General features: G+C 37.0%; 1 protein-coding gene across 8 annotated transcripts in view; it reads right to left on the reverse strand.

Annotated features, from left to right (window-relative positions):
• ELL2 (elongation factor for RNA polymerase II 2) overlaps positions 1–27,774 on the reverse strand; it is a 77,112-nt gene that overhangs the window by 40,310 nt on the left and 9,028 nt on the right. For 5 of the 8 annotated variants that reach the window (XM_067731279.1, XM_067731278.1, XM_067731281.1 and 2 more), the window contains exon 2: positions 17,164–17,211. The exons of 1 other annotated variant lie outside the window; for it this stretch is intronic. In XM_067731279.1, coding sequence (XP_067587380.1) covers positions 17,164–17,211 — 48 coding nt within the window. Of the gene's footprint in view, positions 1–12,982; positions 13,105–17,163; positions 17,212–27,774 lie in introns of those variants that run through there. 2 more of the 8 variants (XM_067731282.1, XM_067731287.1) reach the window with 2 other exon arrangements.

Here is a 27,774-nt window from a genome sequence, read left to right on the forward strand (position 1 = left end):
ATTAATATGAATAATTCAGGACAAAATAAGTCCATTTATCTCCTTGCATTCTTCCTCTTTGGCAAGATGTATAGTATTAAGGAAAAAAGTAAAGTAGCATAGCTTTTCCTATTAAGCTTCATGTAGCTCCTTAAATCCAGTAATAGAACTTATTAAAAAATTCTCGATGAAAGGGTACAGTATAGGCCAGTAACGAGACTTCTTGGTTCTGTTACTTCCATAGGATATAGTCTTATCAGAAAACTCATTCCTTTGAACTGCATTCTCATCCAAAATGTATTCTTTTATATTTATGGCTGTTTTGGGGATAACATCATTGATGGCAACATTTCAAAACTAATTTTAATTGGTTACAAGTAAGCAATACCACCTTACAGGAGTAAAGTGCTAATTTTTAAAAGTCAAATACACCCAAGCTGCTATATAACTGAAACTGAAAAAAACTGCCTTGAGTAATTTTTGGCTTTCTTAATATGGTTCTCTTTAATATGAAACCAACCTTCTAAATGTTGGTATATCCAACATATGTCAATGTCATCCAAGGTGACATTGATTGATTAATTTGTTCATTTAATTCATTTATTCCACAAATATTAACTGACTGCCTGCTGTGTCAGGCACTATTCTAGGTTTCTGTGACACATTAATGAATAAAACCACAAAGATCCCTGCCATTGTGGCATATATGTACAGAAATTCAGGAGCGAGATGATGAGGGCTTCGAACAGGAGATGGGGAGAAGTGGAGGAATCGGGATATATTTTGCACACAGACATACTGACTGTGAGGAATGAAAGAAAGAGAGAAATCAAGGATGATACCAAGGCATTTTCCCCTGGAAGAATGGAGTTGTTTGAGTGTGTGTGTGCATACACATATACATATATACATGTATGTGTATATATACTCATGTGTGTATGTATGTGTGTGTATATTTATTCTTGGATATGATGATGAGTACCTTAATGTAACTGAATCCATACTAGCTAAGTGCACTAAAATACAATTGACCAATGCTGGTTTCACCAGCTAAAAAGGGGCTTCAAAATGAGTTTTGTTATGACTCATTTTGTAACTTCACAGCCAAAAATTATTTAAAAGGGCCCAGGTGGCTGGGTGTAGTTGGCTGGTAGCTTGGTATTTCCAGGAAAAAGGGGGGGATGACAGTTAGTGGCAGGGGAAAGATGCAAATAGCAGATACTAGAGAACAGGGAAAAGGTATACAGACTATGGAGTGTGAGAGAACAGAAAATTTGTATTTAAAAATGACTGCAAAATTGAGCTAAATGCCAAAGTACCTTTTAGAAGAAAAGTGAGAGAGCCACCAAGAGAATCTGAGAAGTTTGTTAAGATTTCATAGGACACATGTGTTTCCTTCCCAATAGACTTGGGCCTCACTCTCCACCTTGTATTTGATGTCTCCACTTCTTGTCTTGGCTTGCATTAGCTTATCCCTTGTTTAATACTCAGCTCAGGAGCCTTTCCCTTCCCCAGTGAGATGGGTTCCCTTTTCTGTCCCCAAAGCACCTTGGGCTCACTTCTACTGCATGCTAAGTACTTGTTTGTGTCTTCCTCCCCACTAGACTATGAGTTCTTTGGAGGCAAGGACCATGGTCTTACTTTCATACATATCTGGAACATGACAGATACCTAATAAATATTTGTTGGATTAATCTGAAGAAACTTGGGACTTAGATTAAATTCACTCTGAAGTGAATACACCAGGACTACTAAAAAATTAGAGATATAACTGAAGTAGATCAGAGGAAAACCAGGGCTCTGCAGAGCAGGCAAAATAAATAGCAAAATGAAAGGAAGAAAAAAAAAAATCCCAAACAGCATGCACTGTGTGGTACAAACATCAGAATGAAAAAGTTTTTTTACCTCCTTGTGCTATGTTTAGCCCACAAACCTAGGTCAAGTGGTTGCCTGGTTTGTGGAACTTAAATTTATTATATATTATACATTTTTCTTTTTTTAAAAGTATCTTCATCTTTATAAAAATACTCACAGAATACTCTGGCCTTACCAAATTCCATTGAAAATATGATCCAGCGTCTTTAAAACCACTTTGCATTTTAAAGGACTTAGGGAAACCACACTAAATAATTCTAAACTTAGCAATTCTCCTGGTCAAGTAGGAAGCAGAATTTTGTTTAAAAAAATGGTTTGTTTCTCAGAAACAAAGTCCAAACCTGAATTCTGCAAGGAAAAAAAAAAATCTTAAGTATGAATGTCAATTTCCAAATTCATTGCTAATCTCTCCTTGTTCTACTGGAGTCTTGAGAAAAGCTTTCTGTAATATGCCAGGAGGAAGTGCTGGTGAAACATGGGTGGAATAGAAGTCATGTATGGCAGTCAGCAATGACTGTTTAAACCTAGGAAGGAATACTGGTACTTGACAGATGTGAACACTCAAGATTAACATAAATTCGTAAAGGTGGCCCAGGCCTTAGAGTTTGCAAAACACATGGTTTCATTCCAACTCAATCAATGTTGCCATGAAAACTTATAAGTTCAATAACATAAATTGTATTTAAGTCTGAAGAATATTTCCATATAGATTTGGAAATAAATTCAATTCTTAATTTTCTGTTTTCAACATCAACATATTAAAAAAAAGTTTTTAAGCTACAGAATGCTTTTTTCAAAGTAAATCTTATGGGGAAACCCACCATGTATTACAAATAGAGTCAGAGCCGCTCTGGTTGAGCGGACTGGGACTGGGACTGCTGAGGCAGCCACTGTGGTAACATCACAGAACCCAGGCTCTGGGGACCAAAGACACAAAACCATGGCTGCATGTTAAGGAAAGAGAAAGAGCAACAAGATGTATGATAGTCAGGGGATATCATTTTATTAATTACATTTTAGTCACATCTTAAATGACAATTACAAAAGAATGTGTATAAATATGAGGTCTTATGTGCCATTTCTTGATGGGAATTAGTGCCAAATATTTGAAGGATACCAAAGATAGGAAATGGTGTCCTTCTGCCTTATTCCCTTTCCTTTGTATTTTATTTTATTTTTTTTAAAAAAAAATTATTTGTTTTATTTATTTATTTTTGGCCATGTTAGATCTTCATTGAGGTGCGCGGGCTTCTCATTGCGGTGCGCGGGCTTCTCATTGTGGTGCGCGGGCTTCTCATTGCGGTGGCTTCTCTTGTTGTAGAGCACAGGCTGCAGGCACGCAGGCTTCAGTAGTCGTGGCTCATGGGCTCTAGAGAGCAGGCTTGGTAGTTGTGGTGCACGGGCTTAGCTGCTCTGCGGCATGTGGGATCTTCCGGGACCAGGGATTGAACCCGTGTCACCTGCATTGGCAGGCGGATTCTTAAACACTGCACCACCAGAGAAGTCCTCCCTTTCCTTTTTAAAATGCTTTCTTTACAATTGGATCCCTTTGTATTTCCAGTTCTAAGTTGGGTATACCTCAATGGTTTGAGAAGAAAAAAGTGAGAACTTCTCTTTTACACACAGATGACAAGGGAACAGGGCAATCAGACTACATCTAGTATTCTAGATTACAGGCTCTGGAGCAATCCTGCCCAGTTTCCAATGCTGGCTCTGGAATCTACCATCTGTTACCTTGGGCAAACAACTTAACCTCATTAATTCTCAGTTTCCTTATCAGTAAAATGTGGAAAATGATATTATTCACCCTATATGATTGTTGGAGTTTAAAGAGATAACTCATCTAAAGTGCTTGCAAATAATGATGCAAATAATGATGTATTCCTCAGCAAATAATGATGTATTTGATTTTTAAAGTAATTTTAAAATGGTAATGGACTGATAAGCACCCTGTGGATAATCAAAAAAGTTGATAATATACTTATTCTGAATTCTTGGTATTTACAAAAGTAAGGGGCTAGAAACCTTCAAGGTCAAAACTTACGTGTTAGCTTAAATAAAAGCCAAAGAAGCTATCTGAGAAAACAAACAATCCAAAAGACTAGCAATATTTCTAATTGTTCCAAACTCAACATACACAGAGATAAGGTACAAGAATGAATCAGCCACAACAGGTGTCCATGGAAGGCTGAAAAATTACAGATGCCTGCTGCTACTCTAGAAGGGTAGCAAATACTCCTTGCTTCCCAAGTGCCCTATCCTTTAAAAATATGCTGCCTTCAGTAGCTATAGCACAACAAAGAAACAAAATAGAATTAAGAGTTCTTATGGAGCCATTCACTCTTCATAAATGCAAACAATATTTTAAAGTTTGTGGGGTTTTTTTTGTGTGTGTCAAAGCTATAGATAGTCTTGAAAAATGAATAAAACCTATAGTATTCTAATTTTTATAGATTTCTTTCCAAGCATCTACCCTGAAAATACGTTCCTAAGGTAGGATCCATTTCAATAGAAAATTTATTTCTTTTCAGTTTTCATACATCAAATTCACTTGCTGATTTCCTTCAAGCCTTCAAGAAGTTTAACTATTTCTGATTTTACATTGATATGCACAGTAGATCAAAAACTAAATTAGAAACTGCAATTCTCATTTCTAAGAGACTTAGTTCTGATGTAAATAAGAGGGCCTGTGAAGTCTCTTAGATCAATTGATTTATTATTGTAAGAAATACAGGACAAAAATGATTCATTTTTAAGGATGGTATGCCTGGGCCATTAGCAAAGCCAGAAAACCCATCCCTTCAAACAGAGAAAGAGACATGTTGGTAAAGGAAGGGTGAAGATATTTTACATATGAACAACTAAGGTAATTACTGTATTTTAATAATTTATATCATAAAACTGTTGATTATCTTCTAGATAGTTATTTGATTCTGCTAGGAGGCAGACAACATGGGTCCCTCTAGAACAATGAAATTATACAAGGTAGCAAAACATTTTATCCTCTTGGCAATAATTCATTGCATTGCCCCTTTAAAAAGATAACCATATCACTAGGTTTCATGAGACATTTGGCTCCTCATGACTCAATCGCCTTAAATATTTTTGAAAAAAGTTATATATATATATATATGTATGTTACAGATTCTGAAATTGTAAAGTTTAAGACTTTATCCAAAATTAATCCTGGATTCACAATTATCTTATTTTTCACGTTCTCTAAGGAAGGAACAGAACACTATCTTCCTGAAAAAGTAAAACAAAACACCAAGCATCCCTAGTAGAAAGTTTTTCTTTACAGCCAAATACAAAACGTTTAAACAGCTGTGGAAATATGTCAGCATCATCTTACCGTTCAGTGGAAATGGAACACCTCAAGTTCCTGTCCCTCCTTCCTAATCTGTGAAAACTGACTTTAATGAATTACTAATACAATGAGATTAAGAGAAAACTAAAATGCATTCAGATTAGTATTAAGAAAGAATTTCTTAGTATTGATTAGTAGAATATTACTATATTCATAAATACGGCTATGCCTTACATTCTCACTCTAAAATAAGATATCCCCAATATAACTTACTGAGTGATTACTAGACACTCTCAACTTTTTAAGTTCTATAAAAGATTGCCCTCTTCCTATGGCTGCTTAATTAAGTACCAACCCTCTAACACTGTGAGCCCAATTTAGCTATCTTTAATCATTCTCTATTGCATTCTGAGTTTTATTGCCTGAAGCTCCCTAGGAATCTTATCTTTTTAAATTCAACTGACTACTACTATTCATTCCCATAATCTATTCTTTCTAGACTGGACCCATTCCCAGGACACTTCACAAGACCACTGTTCCAAAATGTCAACTGTTAACTCAGAAAGGAAAGTGGCCTCTTCTCCCATGTTCTTGATAATACCAGGAACTCTGCCTTTACCTTCCTTCCGCTGGGGAGACAGATCACAGAGGGGAGAAAACTTTTTTTCTCCACTGATAGATGACAAAGCAACTCATTAAGTAGTTGACTAGAAAGATATTTAGCTGGTGTCTAGGTACAGATAACTTTGAGACCTGCTTTCTCTTTTTGTCAACCTGTTTTGAAACCTTGAATATTCAGCCTTTCTCCTAGATTCTTGACATATTTAAACTTGGCATCTCAAAACATTTCTTTTATGTTTATAGAACAATTAGGAAATATAGATAAACAAATCTATCTCATTAGTAGGGTAATTAGTAAAGCAATGACATTCTGGTGTATAGCATTTCATTTTCTTTTGCAGATTTCTATTTGTGTTTGTGTATTTATTTTTAAAATTACTATAATGGTATATATAATATCTTATTATTAATTAGGAAGAAGAAATGACAACTGCAAAAGTTTCCAACCTAAATCCATGGACAGTCTTGCCATTTACCACTTATATATTCTCTTATACCCATCAGGAAAGTATTACAGCTCTTTAGACAGAATAACTTGACTACACTTAATATTTGGTATTTTATAATTTTTTGTTGCTACCATAGATGAGATCATTTTTACACTGAAACTCCTAATTGCTAGTGCTTAGGGAGGCCAGTGATTTTTAAAAATTATATATATCACTTATTGGGCACTTTCTGTGTGCCACTTTGCTAACCTCTAAGATAAGACTTTGGCCTAGGTGTTTTGACTTTAGGTTTGAGATACGGCTAAAGAAATGGTTTAACAAACAATAAGAATTTCAAAATCTGCACCCATATACATACCTTCCCACTAGCTACCATACAAGAACTTCCTTTGCTCGTATCTAAAGCCAATCTCTCCTCTGAGCAATTAGACCCCATCTCTCCAACCTACTCGAGGACATTGCTCCAGCAAGTCTTGCTCTTTCTCATATCAACTTTTGCTTTCTACTGGATGACTCCCATCAGTTTCTAAATATTCTGCTATTTCTCCCATTTTAAAAGAAACTCCTCTTCACTCCACCCTACCACTATTAAGCCAGTGGTTTTTAAACAGTTATTTCTGAACTGACCACCTTACTGAAGGAAATACTGTAAGTTTTTATAGTTTTTCACTTGGTTTATCTGCACATACTGGCAAATTTGCCCCCACTTATCTATTATCCATAGCTTTTAGTTAATTTTCTTTTTCATTACATTAATGAGCATTCTCCAAACAATATTAAACTACAGAGATGAGAGTGGCCATGTGTATTTTATTGCTAACATTAAAAAGGATATTTCTGGGCTTCCCTGGTGGCACAGTGGTTAAGAATCCACCTGCCAATGCAGGGGACACAGGTTCGATCCCTGGCCCAGGAAGATCCCACGTGCCGCGGAGCAGCTAAGCCCACGTGCCACAACTACTGAGCCTGCACTCTAGAGCCCGCGCTCTGCAACAAGAGAAGCCACGACAATGAGAAGTCTGCGCACTGCAAAAAAGAGTAGCCCCCGCTTGCCTCAACTAGAAAAAGCCCATGCGCAGCAACGAAGACCCAACACAGCCAAAAATAAAAACAAACAAACAAACAAGCAAATAAATAAATAAATAAATAAAAGGATATTTATATTTCTGTTGTCTAATTATTAAGTATGCTAACTGGCTATTAGATAAAGATAATTTTCATCATGTTAAGAAAGAATTCTTCTTTCTATTCCCTACTTAACTAAAGTTTTAATCCAGATTTAATATTGAATTTTTATCAAATGCCATTTTGGCATCTATTGAAATATGTTCTGGTTTTTCTCATTTAATCCATGAAGATGACAGATTATAAATATACAAGTATATATATTTATATTATTATATTTAAAGTTAATGATAACGAGAACTTTATGTAACATTTATTTCTTCAAAATCAATATAGCCTGTTATGAAGCTTGACGACATAGTGAACACCTGTGAATTCACTGTCCAACTTAACATTAGCAATAATATATCTACCCATTGCTCCTCTCCTACCTCTTCTACCTGCCTTTCTCTACCAGAGATAACAACTATTCTAATTTTTGTGATTATCATTCCTTTATTGTTTTTAATAATTTTATCACGTGTGTACCCACACAATATATTGTTTGACTTCACCTGTTGTTAAATTTTATAAAAAACAGTGTCATACCATACATATGTAGTCTTCTACCCAGAGTTTTCACTGCCATATTGCACAGAGCTCTAAGTCACTGCTTTTCACTGTTGTGTACTCTTCCACTAAATCAATATGCCACTGTTTATCTCTATTAGCCTGCTATTGTTCTTAACTAGTGTGAACAAAATTTGGCAAAAAGGGCTTCAAATCTCCTAAATGTTAAGAAGTAAAAAGTATCAACACTCATAAGTATTCACAACTAAACCAGTATTCTTAGAAGTCTTTAAATAGAGCTTTATAACAGAATTCCACTATAAATACACTTTTTTTCTTCTCACTACTGGACTGCCAAGTATAATTAAATACTATAAAATGTCCTTTGGAGCAGTTTCTTGAAACTCCTTTTGTTCCAAATCCCCCAATACCAATGTCTCCTGGACAGCTCCATCTTGATAGAACAAGGTATGGAGTTACTATCTGAACATCTCATGGACATCATGTCCCAAACTAAACACCCCATGAGTTCTGCCTCAGTCTGTTCTTTCATCTATTTTAGATCTTGAATAATGGCCTCACCATCCAACCAAATGCTCATCATAAATATGGTGCCATCCTCAACTCCGCTATTTCCTTTCTCCCCATACAGAAGGAATAACTAAGTTAAGGTAGCTACTGGATAAACACGTTAAAATGCAAATCTGATCACATGACTCCCTGGCTAAAATTTCTAAAATTAAAAAAAAAAAAGATGGTCATCTCCTGTAGTGTTTTTTAAAGCACAGACTGTGACCCATTGGAAGGTTATGACGTTATTTTAGTGGATTGTGATCAGGATTCTTTTAAATTGAAATAGAAAATGTCAGAGTATACTGGCAAAGGATAAATACTGTGCTGTGAAACTTTTATTTTAGCTGTGTGATGTGTACACTGATATCTGTAAAGGGTCACAATGTAAAATGTTTTTTCTTACTCTGACTTGTTACTAAATGTGTTTGAAAGAATCTACTGTAGTCAGTGGTCCCCTTCAGAAAATGATGAAAATTATGAACCTTCTCCTGAGAAGAGAATGTGTACATACCTACATAAGTGCATATTCTTATCATATTCTTAATTATAGTGAACCTAGCTATTATAATGAAATCTAGGGGGAAAAATTTTAAAAGCCAGACTTCCAGACCTCATCATAGACCCCCAGGGAGACTTTATAGATAAGAAGCACTGATCTCCAAGGTGAAATTCAAGCTCCTTAAGAAGGTGGCAACTTTTGCCACACTTGCTTACCACCTCTCTGAGACCTCCCTGACTGTCCTGCTTCCTCTTGCTAGCGGGGGAGATACTCAACAAATGTTCGTACGAATGTCAGAATAAAATGCCCATTGAACATTTATTATAGGCAGGTAAATCAGTGTAGTGATGAAAACAGGCTCTGGAACTAGATGCCCAGGTTTGTGTGCTGGCTCCTTTACTCACTAATTGTGTGAGCTTTTACAAGTGGTTTAACTTCAGAGCCATAGTTAACACACTAGCAGAACAGGAATATCTGCTTCATGACATCCCTGTGAGGATTAAATGAGAATAATATATATAAAGTGCTTAGTATAGGATTCTTAGCACATAATAAATATTCAATAAATTTTAGTTATACTTATTGAAAAAAGTTGGAATCTATAAGCAAAATAATAGATGACTGTGCATTTCTGGTAAATACAGTACAAAGTATAAGACCAATTAGAGAGATTTGAAAATTCCTAGCCTGATAAGGGCAAATTCATTAGCCTCAAAGCATGTCTATGAGCTTTTTAAGTCTTTTAAGTCAGTAAAACTCTTTTCTTCTAAACTTGTTTTCAAAACAAATTACTTTTGTAAGGTTTTTAGCCTAAAAACAAATTTGAGAACATTTTAATTTCATACTCTTGTTCCTTCCAGTTTTAATCACAAAAATAGTTATAAAAATTTACCTTCCCTATAAATTCTCCAGATTATCTAACATATGGAGCTAAAAAGCAAACCAGTCAAGGGTGGGGTCAGGAAAGAAAACTTTTGAAAAGATTCTAGTTAGATAAAATCTTATTGCAGGATATAGAAACTCTCTAAATACTTCCACTGCATTGCTGTAGTTAAGCTGCCAGCAACTGTATGACTATGTACCATTGCATAATATAAAATGCTGACAAACTATGACACAGTACTAAGATGCTGTTGATAATGAGATATATTCTAATTCCAAAGACGTTAAATGTTAAAAAGAAAACAAGCCTTGGAATCAACAACATATAGTAATTTTGTTGGGTTAAATATTGTTTGAAGTAAGATCTGAGGCTTGGACATATTCTGCTAAATTGTTTTTCCTGCTTTAAATTTTGAATTTTCTTTTTAATAGAGCTCTTATAACCTCTTTAATAAAGCTCTTATAAGGATAAGGCCTTGCACATAGTAAGAAGTCAAAAGATATTTACATACTGCTTGTGGCTCAAATTTAGGGGTGGGTTAGTTATAAGAACCATAAGTGTTATAAAATGGTTAAAGATTATTATTTTCCAAGCTTAAATAAGTGAGTGCTGTTAAGTGACAATGTCTGTAACATAAACAACTGAATTTCACAAGTTTCAGTTTTTGGTGGGAAACAAAAAGGCAAAACCATCAGATTCAGATTTTATTGACAAACAGATGGTGTCAGGAACAAGAGCTGGAATTTCAAGGTCCTATTTACCTTTGTCCAAACACTGTCTACCGTGGTGCTTGGTACAGTGCAAATATTCACAAACGCTTGTTGAATGAAGATATTAAGCTTAACTGACCGCTAAGAAGGCAGTTAATGGTATTTGTAGCAAATTCAGATTTCAATCATAGTTCCAATGGCTGCTTTCCAAAGTGACTGCAGTTTGGTGAAGGACAGAGCAGGATGATTTAGTCTTCAACTCCTTTATGATCGTGCTTTGGGACGCTTGTCCTGCTGTGGCCCACACTGGAGCCTGTGTGGTATACACTGAGATAGCTTCCTCAGGCAACACAACCATACAGTCAAAGTCACCCTCCCACCCTCACCATTCTGCACGTCTCCTTTATGTCACTGGTGTCTGTAGTGGTACCTGGCCATGATTTGTGAACTTAGCTCTCTACTCTTTTTTTATTTAGAAACCCCACAGGTAATTCTTATCCAGAAAGAAAAGGAGAGCAGAGGTGGGTGGCAACATAAAATAGAGAAGTTGGTCAATAGCTTCAAACTATTATTCAGTTATTGTTTGAGATAATAGGAGTTTCCAGAATGTCAGTCCATACCACTGGCCAAATATGATATTTTACATATATATATATATATACACACACACACACACACACACACTGTATATTATACTATATACATAAAAAATTATATAAACTTTGATATATATCAAAGTTAAATATTTCTTTCAAATTGGGTAATTTACCATTGTATTAATACCTTAATAAATTAACATGTGGTTAATGGGTTATAATTCAATGCAAATATGTTATCTACACATGTTAACCACTGTAATATTAAAAGAATTAAAACAGAACTGCCATAAAAGGATTTAATTTTAACACCTTTGTAGTATTAACTACTTTCAGAGCTGAGTGTATAAAGGTAGCTGTTAGTCAGCAACCTTTGAGCAGACTGACTAAACACAACCGTTGGCAAAACCAGTGGACTAGCCAAACCAAAAACAGCAGGGGAAAGCAGAGTGCAGGCATATCATCTAAGAAGGAATGACAGTGCTGGGGATTTATTTTTATCTCTGCTGCTGTTTCAAGCAGATAGTTATCTTTGCTTCCTGAGTATCAAGTAGATTAGAGAAGGGTAGTCTGTGGGAAGTATTTTCAGGTGGGTTGAAATTGGCTACTAATTTCAAATACTGTATAATTTAGTTTTTCAAACCCAATCTTCTCTCCAGCCCCCCAAAAGGAAAATAAATAATTAACAAAATATTTCTGAATGCTTTGCTAAGTTTGGAAGTTAAGAAAAAAAAAAAAGAAAATCCAACTCTGTTCTTTAGAATTAATGGCTCTACTGCAAAAATTTTAACACTATTCAAGCCTTTAAAGTTAGCAGTTAAATGCTGATTTCATCTTCAGAAGGTCAGTGTGCCTTTTTGGAAGGCGTACATTTAAAAGCTGCTTGACTGGCTGTTCCTTGCTCATTCTTAGAAAAATGTGTGTTACTCAGTATTTCACAGGAGACGTAACATGGTACTTATAGACAATATTTTCTGTCCTCATCTTAAGGTTAATTTCTAAATTACATATGCAAAGCAAACTTCTATTTTTTAAAGCCTCTGAGATTGCTGAGTCTGAAGTGAGCAATTAAATTAGAGAGAATTGTGGAACAACATTCTCATAACAAATACTGAGGTCTGGAATCCTATTTACTGTGACAAAGTTAACATTATTTCTCACTGCCCTGGGACAATCATTCCCTGCATGAGTCGCTGATGCCACAGGCAAGTCCACTCTGCAAGGCTGACACAGGCCAACAGATGTGGCCATTATTTGCTGTTGAAAACTTTGCCATTTCAGATTTTATCTGAATTATAAACATATCACAGATCTACCTTTTTGTGTATGAGTGTGTCCATAAATTTTAACAGACCTTCTGGAATTTTACATACCTATTTCCAGGATATAATATTTTGCATCTACCGAAACCTTTGTTTAAAACCCTGATTCATACCAATCAGAAATACATAAACCTTGTTTCTGAGAGTCTCCTGTATCTATAGAAGTTCTGAAAGGAGGGTTCTGGATAAGCCCTACATTATTAATTCTTTCCTGAGTATTAGTCTATATATGTTTGTCAGATTCTGAGTTCCCTGAGGGCACAGCCCATGTCTTACCCATCCCTGTATCTTTGCACACAAAGCACTCAGCAAAGTACTTGGCACCAGTAAGGGCTAAAAGAATGTTTGTGCAATAAATAAGAAACAAACAGAACAATAAACCTATTAGCACACTCACTGATTAGGCACCTGTTTATAGTTTATTGAGTAATTATGTTAGTAGATAACTGCATCAGTAACAACTGCCATTACTTGAAAATACTGAGTTAACTTACTTCCAATACTTCTCCTTTTACAGCTGTGTGGTATAGTGGGGAGAATTTTCCCTGGCAGAGTGAAGACCTAGACAGTAGTTAACAGCTGAGTCTGCATCAGCTGTGTGTCTTTAGATAAGAAACTTTCAACAAACATAAAAATAAAGAGTAATTAGTTTTTTTTTTTTTTTTTTTTTTTTTTTGCGGTACGCGGGCCTCTCACTGTTGTGGCCTCTCCCGTTGTGGAGCACAGCCTCCGGACGCGCAGGCTCAGCGGCCATGGCTCACGGGCCCAGCCGCTCCGCGGCATGTGGGATCTTCCCGGACCAGGGCACGAACCCATGTCCCCTGCATCGGCAGGCGGACTCTCAACCACTGCGCCACCAGGGAAGCTCAAGAGTAATTAGTTTTTAAAATTTTACTGAAACACACATTTTTGGAAAATTTTCACCTGCCACGTTTTCGGTATCCAGTGAAATATGAGACAGAACTACCGTGATTTGGATAAAGCTTGCTCAACAATAAAGATGCAGCTTTTGTAAACCATGTGCATTATACCATTACACCCCTCTGAATGTTATAACTTGAACACCTCAATACTGTAGCCATGTGAATCTTACCAGCTACCTTTTCTATTCAATTAGAATGGTCTATAAAAATGTACAATCCTAGTACACCTTTAGTTATGAGTATCCTAGGTATGGATTAGAACTGCAAGGATAATTGGTTGAGCCATACTCTTAAAAATCAACAAGGTATTTTTGGCTGATGTATTCAGCTCCTGATATTCATCAGTTTTGAAAACACAATTAACTGTTCCTATAGATACTTCCTCATCTTTTCAGAATCCATAAAATGCCTTCAACGACCATTCAATTTCCTGACTATGCTTTTCCACTAAGGGAAAAGGGTGAGATGAAGCGTGAAAGACAAATTTTCATTTTTTATGCTATAGAAGCTGCTGCCCAACTGTGATGATAAAAATCCAGGTAATCAATGATTCTCAGAATTTTCACTCTTTAAGAGCATATTGCTATACTTTAATGGTCCAGTCTGCATTTTTTTTTAGAAGAAAACTTCAATTTAAGAGAACATGTTCAGGGCTTCCCTGGTAGTGCAGTGGTTAAGAATCCGCCTGCCAATGCAGGGGACAAGGGTTCGAGCCCTGTCGGGGAAGATCCCACATGCCGCGGAGCAACTAAGCCTATGCGCCACAACTACTGAGCCTGCACTCTAGAGCCCGCGTGCCACAACTACTGAGCCCACGTGCCACAACTACTGAAGCCCGCGCACCCAGAGCCCATGCTCCACAACAAGAGAAGCCACCGCAATGAGAAGCCCGCACACCGCAACAAAGAGTAGGCCCCGCTCGCCGCAACTAGAGAAAGTCCGCACACAGCAACAAAGACCCAACGCAGCCAAAAATAATAAATAAATAAAATAAATGAATTTATAAAAAAAAGAAAAAGAGAACGTGTTCAGGCACAAAAGTAAATATGCTTAAAAGTTGACCAGCCAAGACCCAAATTCTGACCTTCTAAAGACATTATAGAGGGGGGAAAAATCCTATAATTAGTAACAAGGAACAGCATAAACATGCAGTGCTTAGCATCAGGGAAAGAGGAAATAATCTTAACACTAAATGTTCACTTTTGAAATGATATTTTAACAATATTTCAGTTGTATTTCAAATATGTCTATATAGGACACTATCATGATAGTTAATGTATATTTTCAATCACATTTGATGTAAAACCTGTAAATTTGTTAGACTTGCCACATTCTTTCTAGAGAAACTTTCAAAGTATCTGAAACACTATATTAAAAGACAACTAAAATTTCTCATTGAGAAAAACTCTTTTGTGGGAAATCTAAATTAAAACCTTCCAATTTAAAGTCCTAAACATTTTCCACGTAGGAAAACTCTGTAAGTATACTTCTTCAGATAGTTTTTAAAGCAATCAGCACCGGCAATGTTAAATTATCGTGGCTCTCAAGAAAAACAGAGGAACACTGTACAGTAGACCCTCACATTTGTGGCTCTGTGTATTCCCTGTGGGCTGTGCCAACCCACTCTCTCCCCAGTAATGACTCTTTGTTTTTACTAAGTCCCAAAGGGCTGGTGAGAGCGCTGCAAAGAGAAGGGGGGAGGGGTGGATGGAATGCAGCTGCAGGCTCTGAAACAATGCTGAGTCCATATATTTTGTTCCCAGTTAGAATAATAAAAAGGGGACTGTGGTGGGGGGTGAGGGGATGGAGAAGACAGAATGCAGAATAAGCAAGGTAGGGCCAAGTATCCTATAGCTCTCATCCTGCAGCACTCCCTCCTCTCTCTGCATTCATACTCTCCCAACTCCAATAACCATTCATTTGGTTAAAAAGCTTATCTGTTAAAATTCAAACACCCATTAAGATTTACACCTATCAGTCATTTATATCTAAATTACTTTTATCAGTGAACTATATTCAAACAAAGAATAGAGTAGGAAGAGAGAATGGAGCTTGCAAAGATAAACTGGGGAAGCTTGGACACAGAGATAAGAAAGTTTGGGGGAGGTACGTAGGAGATTTCAGAAAGGGAGGTCCAAGGTTTCAAACAGAAACTGCCTGCTTTGTAAAGGTACCTAGAGCCTGGGGGGTAACTGGTATGCTACAGAAAATCATATTCCTTCTAAGACTGCTAAAAGCTACATGTTTCTGCATCAAGAGCTTGGAAGCCTGCACATACTGGTTCCTCATTATTCAGTCTAGCCTACTGCCTCCTAAGAAAATGTCCTTCACTTGCATTTCCCTGGCCTCCACGTCCCAACTGGGAGAATGAAAGAATTAAGGGAAGAGGGAAGAAGCAGACACCAAACAAGGTGTCAGCTGCTAGTGAGGGAAAAGCAGCTCAAACCCCACTCTTCTCCTCTGGGTACTGCCCTCTCTTCCCAGATAACCCTTTACTGAAATGGGTAGCCCTGCTGAGCTGAAGAAGTCAGGCCTGCCTCTCGAACATCCCTTCAGATATTGTTGATGCCATTAAAATTTGTAAGAAAATTCAAGAAGCCTCACGTAAACAACTGACACTAATACCTCAAAAATAGTATCAGCATGCACTAGAGACTATCTAAAAAGCTATGAAACAAAATTCAGAAGAATGCTTGCTCCATTTAGGATCCCATTCATGAACACTCAGTTACTGGGGAGAGAAAAAAAAGGACTTCATTGTAAAGCTATCATGTAGAAGCAAACCTCTGACATCCACACACAAACATCTCCTTCAAGTTAACATTCCACAAGATTTAGAAGTACTCTTAGTTGGTGCTGAATGATACAATTAATCTCCTGACTCTTGAAATGTTTTCAAGTTATAAAGTTTAGAAAGACTGTATTTATTCACATTGAATTTTTACATTTTGTGACATAAACAAAAATTCACAAGTGTATAGATTTATAATAAATAGGAATATGATCTTCCCCCCTCAGGCTGCCTTTTCTCTAGAGCTCTAAAATCCATTTACAGATATTCCAAATCTCCATACTGCAGACAGTATATAGAGACAAATTCAGAAATGCATATTAATTTAAATGAAGGAATGACTGAGTCTATTTAATTAATATTAAATAGTAATAGTAATAATTATGAAATAATATTGACGCTACTCCTGAAAAGTTTATCATCTATTACAAATACAAAATTCATAGGTGCATTTTATTAGGAGTTATCATTTATTATACTTTTAAATCCAGCAATAAAATAGACAATACTTTGTTTATTCTGTGTACTAGAAAAATTCAATTTTCTATATATACATTTCATTTCCTAGTATTAAAGTCCATAGACAGAAGTTTGTTAATATTAACAACAATCACATAATCATAACTTGCCTGAAATTAATAATTCTTTATGGTTACTTAAGTGTGGTAAACAAAATATAATCTCATAATACTATGATGTATGTTACACTTCAATAAAAAGGTTAAAAAATCAATTATCTATGACTTGGAAAAAACTACTCTCAATATCTATACCTGAATTACTTAACTAAATCAAGAAGATAATTCAAGTCTTAAAGGTGTCATAAATTTACATTTAGTTACAAAGTTCACAAAATATGAGTGACATTATATTAAGAGGCACAGGTGAAAACAAATTTTAAGACGTAAATATAATAATGTGTAAGATTAGATTTTCTTGCTAAAACAATAAGAGTACTCACCCCTTGGAGCCCTTGGAACTGAATTGAAGGTCGAAAAGGAATTAAATTCTATTAAAAGAAACATAAGAAACAAACACGTCAACCTTGGTTACTGGGACATGGAACTAAATGATTAAACTCTAAACCTATGCACTTGGTCAGTGCTATAGTCTGTGAAAACCTTTTCATTACATACTTAGGTTTATATATCATTATATTAAGATGCCTTGATAAATGATACTGCACTGCTGACATTTCTCTGAATACACAACCGAAGGTATCTTTTGGCAGTGTAGCTAATCACGTTTTTGAAAATGACTGACATGATTTGGCAAAAAATGATCAGTGTACTAATTCAATTTTACATGAAAAAGTATTATGGCTTAGTTTCTTGATATGTTTTTTAAAAAGGTAGGGGAAAGCCAGAGATAGTCAAAGAAACTTTGCAAAACTCTTAAGAGGACGCTAGAAATATAAAATTAAAATATTTGAGAATGAACTGTGGTTTCCATTTTCTCACATTTTACCAGAGATTAGTTTTTAGTTGAGGGTCAAACAGGTTACCAATCTTCTCACAAGCTTCTCACCAGGAGAATATAATTTCTAGAACAATGTTTTGTTTCATTATGAGCTTTGTCCTGTTCATAATTTTTATATTTTCTCATAGAGTTGTGTATTTAGAACAAAAGCTGAAACTGTAAATATCTACCAGAGTCTCAGGCATGATTTCCTGTACCTAAAGTCACCAGTATGGGACCGCTTCACCACTACTGGAACGCTTTTCCAAACTGCTAACAGAAATTCATGGGGAAATCAGATTTGGGTAACATTTTAATAGTAACACATCAGCCTGTAAACTATTCTTCATACCCTCATATCCAAACCCAATGCACAAAAACAAAAGCAGTGGTTTCTGGTCTCAACTCTACCTTAAAGAAAAATACAGAGGCACCCATATGCCCCTCCCTCAGCCACTGCACATTAACTACTACTTACCAGGTACTTCCCAAAACTTCTCTACAGATTTAAAAGTTTACTAATCAGGATTACAATAAACTAAAGAGAAATAAGGAAAGGATAAGTACTTTAAAAGACAGATCATCTGAATATAAAATCAAGTGGTAGCATTAACCATTCTATTATTATTTATAAAAATGGATAAACATCTTCTTGAAGAAAACATAATAGATACTATTATCATTGTTCTACCACCATAAAAAGATTATTTAACTTTAGACTTATCAGCAGAATCAAAGCACTACTGGGTGACAAAATTTATTTCTTGGTGTGGGAGAAGTAGGTAACAATTTTTCATAGTGATTCATTCTAATTCACAGTGTTTTATGATTAACGCTAACTTTTTAGCTTAACTTTAGATTAACGCTAACTTGAATTTCCTTAGAGGGAGAAAACCTCACCCAAACCTACCTTCCATAGCTAAACCTCTACCTGAAGTAATGGTAGCTTGCGTGCAGAAGCCCTGGGGAGGCCCGCTTTGTGTGTAAGTAGGTGGCACTACAATTTAGGTAAGACAGGTGGAGGTTCTAGCTTTCAGAATATTTCAATCAGCCCTGCCTCCTGCTCTCTCTTCAAATCACAAACACTGAACATCTCCTCTGAGGCTGGTTACACTTTCCTCTCTGACTCCTTGCAGGAAGGTTATCTTCAGCTCACCACTGGAATTTGAACTTCTCTATCAAGTTCATCAATTCTTCTTGGCCAAACAAATGCTAACTTTCCTCAATTTTCAAATTGCTCACTTCTTCACTGGATGTCACCTGGAGAAACCACTCCTCCTAGCTCTTTGATCATGCCTTTCACTTTCCTCTTTCTAGATCCAGTCTCCCCTGGAGGCTCACCTTGCCTATTTGGTGATGACTCTGAATCTCTTCCCTATTCCTCAACTTGGCATCTCTCTGCAACTTGCAACTTATCACAGCCTAGGACATTCTGCATTAGAAACTCTCAATGACAGTAAAATTGGCAAACACTAAACCACCTCCGCCCCTCGCCAAACTGGCACCTCTTTCCTACTTTCTGGCAAGGGTGCTTCTATCTTGTTGGTTCTCCAGGCTCACAACCTTAAGTTTAACGCACAGCCTCTTCTCCCTCTCCCCTCACCGCATTCTATTAGGCAATCGCACACTGCTAGAATCACAGAATACCAGGTCCAGAGGTACTCCAGTTGGTGCCCAGCCCCACCCCCCACCCTTAACCACAATGGGCCATGCGTCCCATTAATAACTAAGCTAGGACCAGAATCTAGGACTCAATCTTCCTGTTTTGCCATACTGTTTTTCTTCTACCATCTTGGGCTCCACACACATCTGTTATGGTAGATCCATGGGCACTTGCTCCTTTATGCCAGAGTTCGCATTTTAGTTGGAGAACATTTGAAAACGATTAAATATTGTACTAGGCTAAGTACTGCTGGGAGGTGCAGTAAGGATTCTCACAAAGAAGAAAAGTATGGGTTAGAAGAGATACTAGAAAAGAGAAAAGGCTCATGGAAAAGATGGCTCTTGAGTAGCAATTTTGAAAAGACAAACTCCAGGGAGATGGAGTGTCCTAAGCAAAAAAGCAAGGAGACAGGAATGGGTACTGTGCAGGCAGACGGCAGGTCTTTTCACACGTGAAACATAACATAAAGGATGAGAATTGGACCTGGTGATCCCTGGCTAATCTATCCTTGACCTCAAAATTTGTCTTCAGTTTTAGCTTCTATCCACTACAGAATAAATAGGACAGTAATTTAAATTTCAGACCTCATAATTTCTAAAGGTTCATCACCCTGTGAAATAACCCTATCCTAATCCCTTCCATTACCCCTTTAGGGATGGCCTTTAAGTCTTGTCTTTGACATGATAAACAACTGGAGGCTCTTCTGATTTTTGGAATAAGAAAGTGAGCTGCTGAAAGAATGAAGTGTTTCACGGAAAGCAGCTCTTTCAGTCATGTGTAAGAAAGACAGAGATCAATTGGGGCTAGGGAAAAGGATTAGACACCAGCTCCAGGGAATGTTTTATTTAGGAACACTCTAGTGATAAAGGCCTAAATTAGTATGGCTTCATCTGGAGCAAACAGGAGATGGTGCAATGAGCAGACCTTCCCAAGAAAGAATGATAAAATGTGATGAAAGCTTGAATATCAGGTGTACATGCGCACATATGCACAAAAGAAGCAAAGGTGGCTCAGGGCTCTCAATCATCATCTGGGGCCTGTCTGCCCCAGACTCCCTCATATTAAGCTTAGTCTTTACTTTGAAAGCTCCTAGCCTGTTTCAGGTCCCTATCACCAAGCACCTAGACAAAGGCCTTCCTCCCTTCCTTCAATTCCTTCCAAATGGCTACTCATTCAAATAGCTAGCAGAAGCTTTCTCAGATACCACCCTCAGCATGTAACATAGCCTGCAGTGGGTTCTATCAAAGCAAAACAAACTCCTCCACGTAGAAAGCAGACAGTCCAACTATAGGACCAACCAATTTCATCTTCCACTTCCCAACTGTGGCTAAGCAGTGTTAACCTTTTTCAGTCTGTTTGTTTTGTAAACAATTTCCTCTCTATTTCTACCTCCTATTTATCTGTTCTTTCAACCTGGCATACCTTCCCAAACACTATTTTGCCAATCCATACTAATCACTTAACATTCAAGCTTAAGATTAATTTCCTCAGCTAGGCCTTGTTTTAGATAAATCAGAAATCAAAGACTCAATGAGTTTAAGGACCCAATGCAGGTAAATGTGAAAGAGACTGGGTGTAAAGCAACAGGGCCGTGGCGAGTACCTGGGGAATGAATGCCCAGCTGAGAAAGGACTCAAATTTTAAAATGTTAAACCTTTTTCTCACCAAACAAAACACTGCTGCCACCATTTTGCTAACTCTGAACTATGCCCACTTTAGCTACCATTAGCTATTGTTTTTTCCAGATGCCTGTGTCTATCGTACCACTACACTGGGGGTGTATTTCTTTCATAGGTTTTCTTACTCCTAGTTGTTATGATACAAAAGAGTCTAACACATATTTAACTTACAAGTATTTATCTACATTATGATAGAAAAAGTATTATAAAATCACTTTGGCTATGTTCTCTTTATATATGCGGTATACAACTATATGCATTATATACTTTATAGATTACTATTCTGGGTTGTATGGACAAAACAATACCACTATGCTTTACATCAACTTACGGATTCTCAAGAGTAATTTTTTTTTAATATAAATTTATTTATTTAGTTTTGGCTGCATGGGGTCTTTATTGCTGCACACGGGCTTTCTCTAGTTGCGGTGAGCAGGGGCTACTCTTCATTGCAGTGTGCAGGCTTCTCACTGTGGTGGCTTCACTTGTTGCAGAGCACAGGCTCTAGGCATGCGGGCTTCAGTAGTTGTGGCTCGTGGGCTCTATCCAATCTTTTGCTTCATGACCTGAATTTAGAACCTAACCTCCTGATATGCTTAGAGTTCTATCTGTATTGCTTGATTCCTCAACAAAAACGATAACTTGTTTTTGTTTACATAGTTTTGTAATGTACAGAGTATTTTTATATCCACAGTCTCAAGTGAGGCCTCCTAAAACCAGCCGTGGGTGGTAGGAAGACATCATCATCCCCCATTTCAGAGGGAGATAAACGAGTCTCCAACAGGCAAAGTTCATTGCTCAGAATCACCAAGCTAGTGGTTAGCAGAGTTGGACCTCAAATCCAGACTTCTGAATTTCAAATACAGTACCCTTTCCTTACCTTGCCTCTGTAACAGGTTACCTCCTAGGGCTGAACATGAAAAGCACTTAAATGCTCATTCAATTCTTCTGGCATTTTGTTTCCAAAGAAAATGAATTTTATAAAATCATTATAATTTCCAAGGTTCAGCTTCTGATTAAATAAAAACTAAAAAAAACAGTTTTGTTTTTTTTTTCTGTAAGGACCATGTATAGTAAAGGAGCATATATAAATATTTGTGTTAACATTTTTCATTAAAAAAACAAAACCCTCATCTATGGAGTAGTTGTGGGTGCTTATCCAAACAGGATAAACTAGGATTACTGTTGCTGAAAAACTTTAAGATATCTAACAACCTACAAGAGAAAAGTACATAAGAGAACCTCAAATCCTTTATTGATTTTAATCCCAATTTTAGACAAGAAGATGTTAGGTACTATGCTACAGTTCCTGAACGTCTTAAAAAATGCAACAAGAGAGCCAGCTAGAATGCTATACCACTTTTTATGCTTCTGACTACTGTGTCAATGGGAAAGGTACCCGGAATAAGTTCTAAAAGTCAATACCAGGACTTACCTGGTAGTCCAGTGCTATAGAATCCATCTTACAATGCAGAGGACGTGGGTTCGATCCCTGGTCAGGGAACTAAGATCCCACATGCTGAGGGGCAAGTAAGCCCGAGCGCCACAACTACTGACCTCATGCACCTCAACTAGAGCCCTCGCTGCAAACTACAGAGCCCACGTGCCCTGGAGCCTGCGTGCCGCAACTAGAGAAGAGAAAACCCACAGGCCACAACTAGAGAGAAGCCCGAGTGCCACAGTAAAGATCCCGCGTACCGCAATGAAAGATCCTGCATGCCACAACTGAGACCCGACGCAGCCAAAAATAAATAAATAATAAATAAATAAATCTTAAAAAAAACTGAACATTTAAAAAATAAATAAAGTCAATACCACTATAAGCAAATGTCTCAAGCATGTTAGTTTTTCACCTAAATGTTTTTTAGTCTAAGTTTAACTGCACAAACATAACCTCAACTCATTGTTTTTTGGGGTTTTTTTTGCGGTACGCGGGCCTCTCACTGTTGTGGCCTCTCCAGACGCGTGGGCTCAGCGGCCATGGCTCACGGGCCCAGCCGCTCCGCGGCATGTGGGATCCTCCCGGACAGGGGCACAAACCCGTGTCCCCTGCATCGGCAGGCAGACTCTCAACCACTGTGCCACCAGGGAAGCCCTGTATATTTTTTAATGCAATCCAGTTTTAAAAGATAATGTAATTACAGGTGGCCAAATATGATATGGCATGTTTTAGAATAATGTTTAACTTACTAAGTACAGTTCCATTACATATGGAAGTTCAATAGGACTCCAACTTTTGATTTTTAGCTTTAAATAAATATTTGCACCAACTGGCTCTTTTGAAAATCAAGTAACTCTAGGGTTTAACTGACTAGTACTTGAGCTATAAATAAGATAGTGATCTAGTATCTTCATCCATCCAAGAAACAATGCAGACTGGAACTGGCTAGGGAAACCATTTTGATAAATGCTTTCAACAAGGTGATGTTTTATAGTCAAAAGATTCTGTTAAACTCTTGGTTGGTTCACTGATTTTAGATTTCCTTGAATTAACCCTCTGTATTTCTCAGAGAATGTAGGGCATTCTTAAGCTTAGAATAAAAGTGTAGACAATACTAAAATGCTCAAAAGTTTAGTTCCTGACATCTGCCACTATAGTAAGCCAATTCTACTGCAATAAAAACTGCTCTATGACCAAAGAAATCTATGTCCACTTATTTCCAGGGACTATGCCTTGTAATATATACGGACTATAAAAGTAATATGTAATTTACTAAGTAATGTTACTAAGTAATTTTAATTGTGCTGAGTAATATTAATTTCTGACACGATTCTTTTAGGGTAGGAGGGAAGAAGCAAAGCTCAGGTTTCTTTGGGGATAAATAAAAGAGAGTTACTTATCCTATAAAAGTTGTTATAACCATCTCTTGATTATTTACATATTGCTTATCCATCCAAATTAAACCTATGGTTACTTTTATTCTATCAACCACTATTGGTTTTGTCAACATACAACCATAAGAAATAGCATTCTGTTCTAGAAAAGAGTGATTTCTCTAAGAAACACATTATAGAGATCTTTCTAAGTTTATTCTCTAAGGTTAGAGATGTACTTGAAATACCTTCAGCTTCCCTTCTGAACCCATAATGGAGCTTTGACTCAACTTAAAGTGAACTCTTTAGTTATTTAAAATTAACCAATAGGTATTTATTAAATACTTCACATTTTATTTGTGTACCTAAGCTGCATTATAAGTCAAGCTAAAGATAGTGCAAAAAGGGCTTCCCTGGTGTGGCACAGTGGTTAAGAATCCGCCTGCCAATGCAGGAGACATGGGTTCAAGCCCTGGTCCGGGAAGATTCCCACATGCCACAGAGCAACTAAGCCTGTGCACCACAACTACTGAAGGCCGCACGCCTAGAGCCTGTGCTCCTCGACAAGAGAAGCCACCGCCATGAGAAGCCCACGCACCTCAACGAAGAGCAGCCCCCGCTTGCCACAACTAGAGAAAGCCCACATGCAGCAGGGAAGACCCAAGGCAGCCAAAAATAAAATAAATTAATTTAAAAAAAGAATATTTAAAGATAGTGCAAAAAAATTTTCCAAAGTCAAATATAATTTTGGAATTTTGTGTCAAAACCAGAAAACTGTCTATAAATGGTGATGGGTCAGGTGACTGCTTTAAGTGAGATTGTTTTACGAAATGATTATAGCCACCTAGTTACTATTTACTGAGCGCTTAAAATGTGTCAGGCCAGTGTAATCACTTTTACTATCACCTGTGGGAATTCTCAGAACACCCTTGTGGAGTAGATACTATTATTTCCACAGGATTCCACAGGTAAATCCTGTGAAATCACATACGGTTACACAGCTAATAAGTGACCTGGAGCTCAAACCCTGGCCTGTCTCCCTTTAAGAACTAAGCACTCTACACAGCTAGCCTCTCCTGCTCCTCCTTAACAACAGTTATATAAAATGTGAAATATCTGACCGCTACAGAATTAAGAACTGGTAAGAATCAATAGCTCTTTGGGGATCACTTCTTTGGTTTTGCACTACAACTTAAGGAAAATATCAGGCACTTGAATTTCTTTTCACTTATGCAAGTAAATAGTAAAAAGTATTTATGACTTATCCTGGGATACAATTTAAGATAGATCTTTCTTTCCTAAAAGAGGTACTATACCATTTAAAGAACTGTGGTTATAATTCTTTTATTTAAGAAGTCATTTAATTCTGCTCTTTAAAACATCACCTGATAGAGAAACCAAAGACTATCCAATAATTATATTTTAACCACGGTAATAAAAATAAATCTAAGCTGGGAAAGAAGAGGAAGAAAAAAAAAAGATGGAGTATAAGCAGACAGTAGCACAGGAAATCAGTTAATCCTGAAATCAAATATACCCAGCTCTTGTCAAAAGCTGGTAATATGTTTAGTATGTTTAGAATGATAGTATGAATGTGAAATTTTGAGGTAATCCAAAGATACCTTAGTAAACGGTATCTCCTTCTTTGCCCCAATCTTTTATTAGATGCTCCCCCACCCCCCGGGGGAGAGAGAGAGAGGGAGTCATTAAGTTTCACAAAATCTAGTATTTTGCTTTGTCAGTCAATCCAACCTTACACATCGCAGAAACTCCTTCTCTGCAGATTTGGAAGAACCAGATTAAAGAGCATTTGGAATAAAGAATAATTTCTTTCTAGCCTTTACAGCATAGAAAAGAATGAAATATAAAGGAGATTCTCGAAACAGTAGGGAGAAGTCAAAAATCTAATTTATTTAACACAGTCCTTGTTTTTAAAGATAGTTTCTGGAAAACTGTAGTTATCTGCTGCAGGCCAAATTTTAAAAAAATTATTATTGTCTTAAACGTTACTATTCCATACAACTCTTTAAAGGAATATGGAAGGCAAAAATCCAAACTGAACAACCACCTAAAAAGTTACTTACTGTGAACAAGCCCTTATAACAATATTTGAAGCATAATATCCCATCATTTTTTTCCAAGAGAGCGCTTAATGTGGACTTTATAATTGTGTAATAAGCTTACATGTCAAATCTGATTATAAATACAAATGAAGATTTGTTCTTTGGGATCATGATCTCTAGTAAAGTATAAGGAGAAACAGTAAAATAAACTTGGATTGGAAGATGGGTATTATTTTTAAAATAGTAGAAATTTGTAAAATGAAGCATCTACAACAAAGGGAGCCATTAGAAGGCTTGAAACTTGGAAACTACATGATCACACACACTTAGTGTTTTAAAAAGATAGCTTTGGCTGCTGTGTGGAGAATGGACTATTGGGGGAAGAGTGGAAGCCTGGAGGCTAGATGGAAGTCCATGGCAGTGGTCCTCAAGAGAGATAATGGTGGCTGGGACTGGAGTCGTGGTGATGGATGAAGTTAGATTTCAGATTTTTGAAGACTGACAGAACTTGCTGATGGATCAACTAAGCCAAGAAAAGAGGATATAAAATCAAGGAATACTAGTCAATTACTAGTCAACTGGTGATGAGTACTGCCACTTACTGAAATGGGGAACACTCATGAAGATGTAGGTTTGAAGGGTGAAATCAAGAGTTGTGCTTGGCAAAAATAAACTCAAAATGGATTAAAGACTTAAACGTAAGGCCAGACACTATAAAACTCTTAGAGGAAAACATAGGCAGAACACTCTATGACATAAATCACAGCAAGATCCTTTTTGAGCCACCTCCTAGAGAAATGGAAATAAAAATAAAAACAAACAAATGGGACCTAATGAAACTTCAAAGCTTTTGCACAGCAAAGGAAAACATAAACAAGATGAAAAGACAACCCTCAGAATGAGAGAAAATATTTGTAAATGAAGCAACTGACAAAGGATTAATCTCCAAAATTTACAAGCAGCTCATGCAGCTCAATATCAAAAAAACAAACAACCCAATCCAAAAATGGGCAGAAGACCTAAATAGACATTTCTCCAAAGAAGATATACAGATTGCCAACAAACACATGAAAGAATGCTCAACATCACTAATCATTTGAGAAATGCAAATCAAAAATACAATGAGGTATCACCTCACACCGGTCAGAATGGTCATCATCAAAAAATCTACAAACAATAAATGCTGGAGAGGGTGTGGAGAAAAGGGAACCCTCTTGCATTGTTGGTGGGAATGTAAATTGATACAGCCACTATGGAGATCAGTATGGAGGTTCCTTAAAAAACTAAGAATAGAACTACCATATGAACCAGCAATCCCACTACCAGGCATATACTCTGAGAAAACCATAATTCAAAGAGTCATGTACCACAATGTTCACTGCAGCACTATTTACAATAGCCAGGACATGGAAGCAACCTAAGTGTCCATCGACAGATGAATGCATAAAGAAGATGTGGTACAGATATACAATGGAATATTACTCAGCCATAAAAAGAAACAAAATTGAGTTATTTGTAGTGAGGTGGATGGACCTAGAGACTCTCATACAGAGTGAAGTAAGTCAAAGAGAAAAACAAATACCGTATGCTAACACATATATATGGAATCTAAAAAAAAAAAAAAGGTCTGAAGAATGTAGGGGCAGGACAGGAATAAAGACGCAGATGTAGAAAATGGTCTTGAGGACACGGGGAGGGGGAAGGGTAAGCTGGGATGAAGTGAGAGTGGCATGGACATACATACACTACCAAATGTAAAATAGATAGCTAGTGGGAAGCAGCCACATAGCACAGGGAGATCAGCTAGGTGCTTTGTGGCCACTTAGAGGGGTGGGGTGGGGGGAGGGTGAGAGGGAGACGCAAGAGGGAGGAGATATGGGGATATTTGTATATGC

This window comes from Pseudorca crassidens, chromosome 3 (assembly GCF_039906515.1).
Source record: "Pseudorca crassidens isolate mPseCra1 chromosome 3, mPseCra1.hap1, whole genome shotgun sequence".
Taxonomy (NCBI): Eukaryota; Metazoa; Chordata; class Mammalia; order Artiodactyla; family Delphinidae; genus Pseudorca; species Pseudorca crassidens.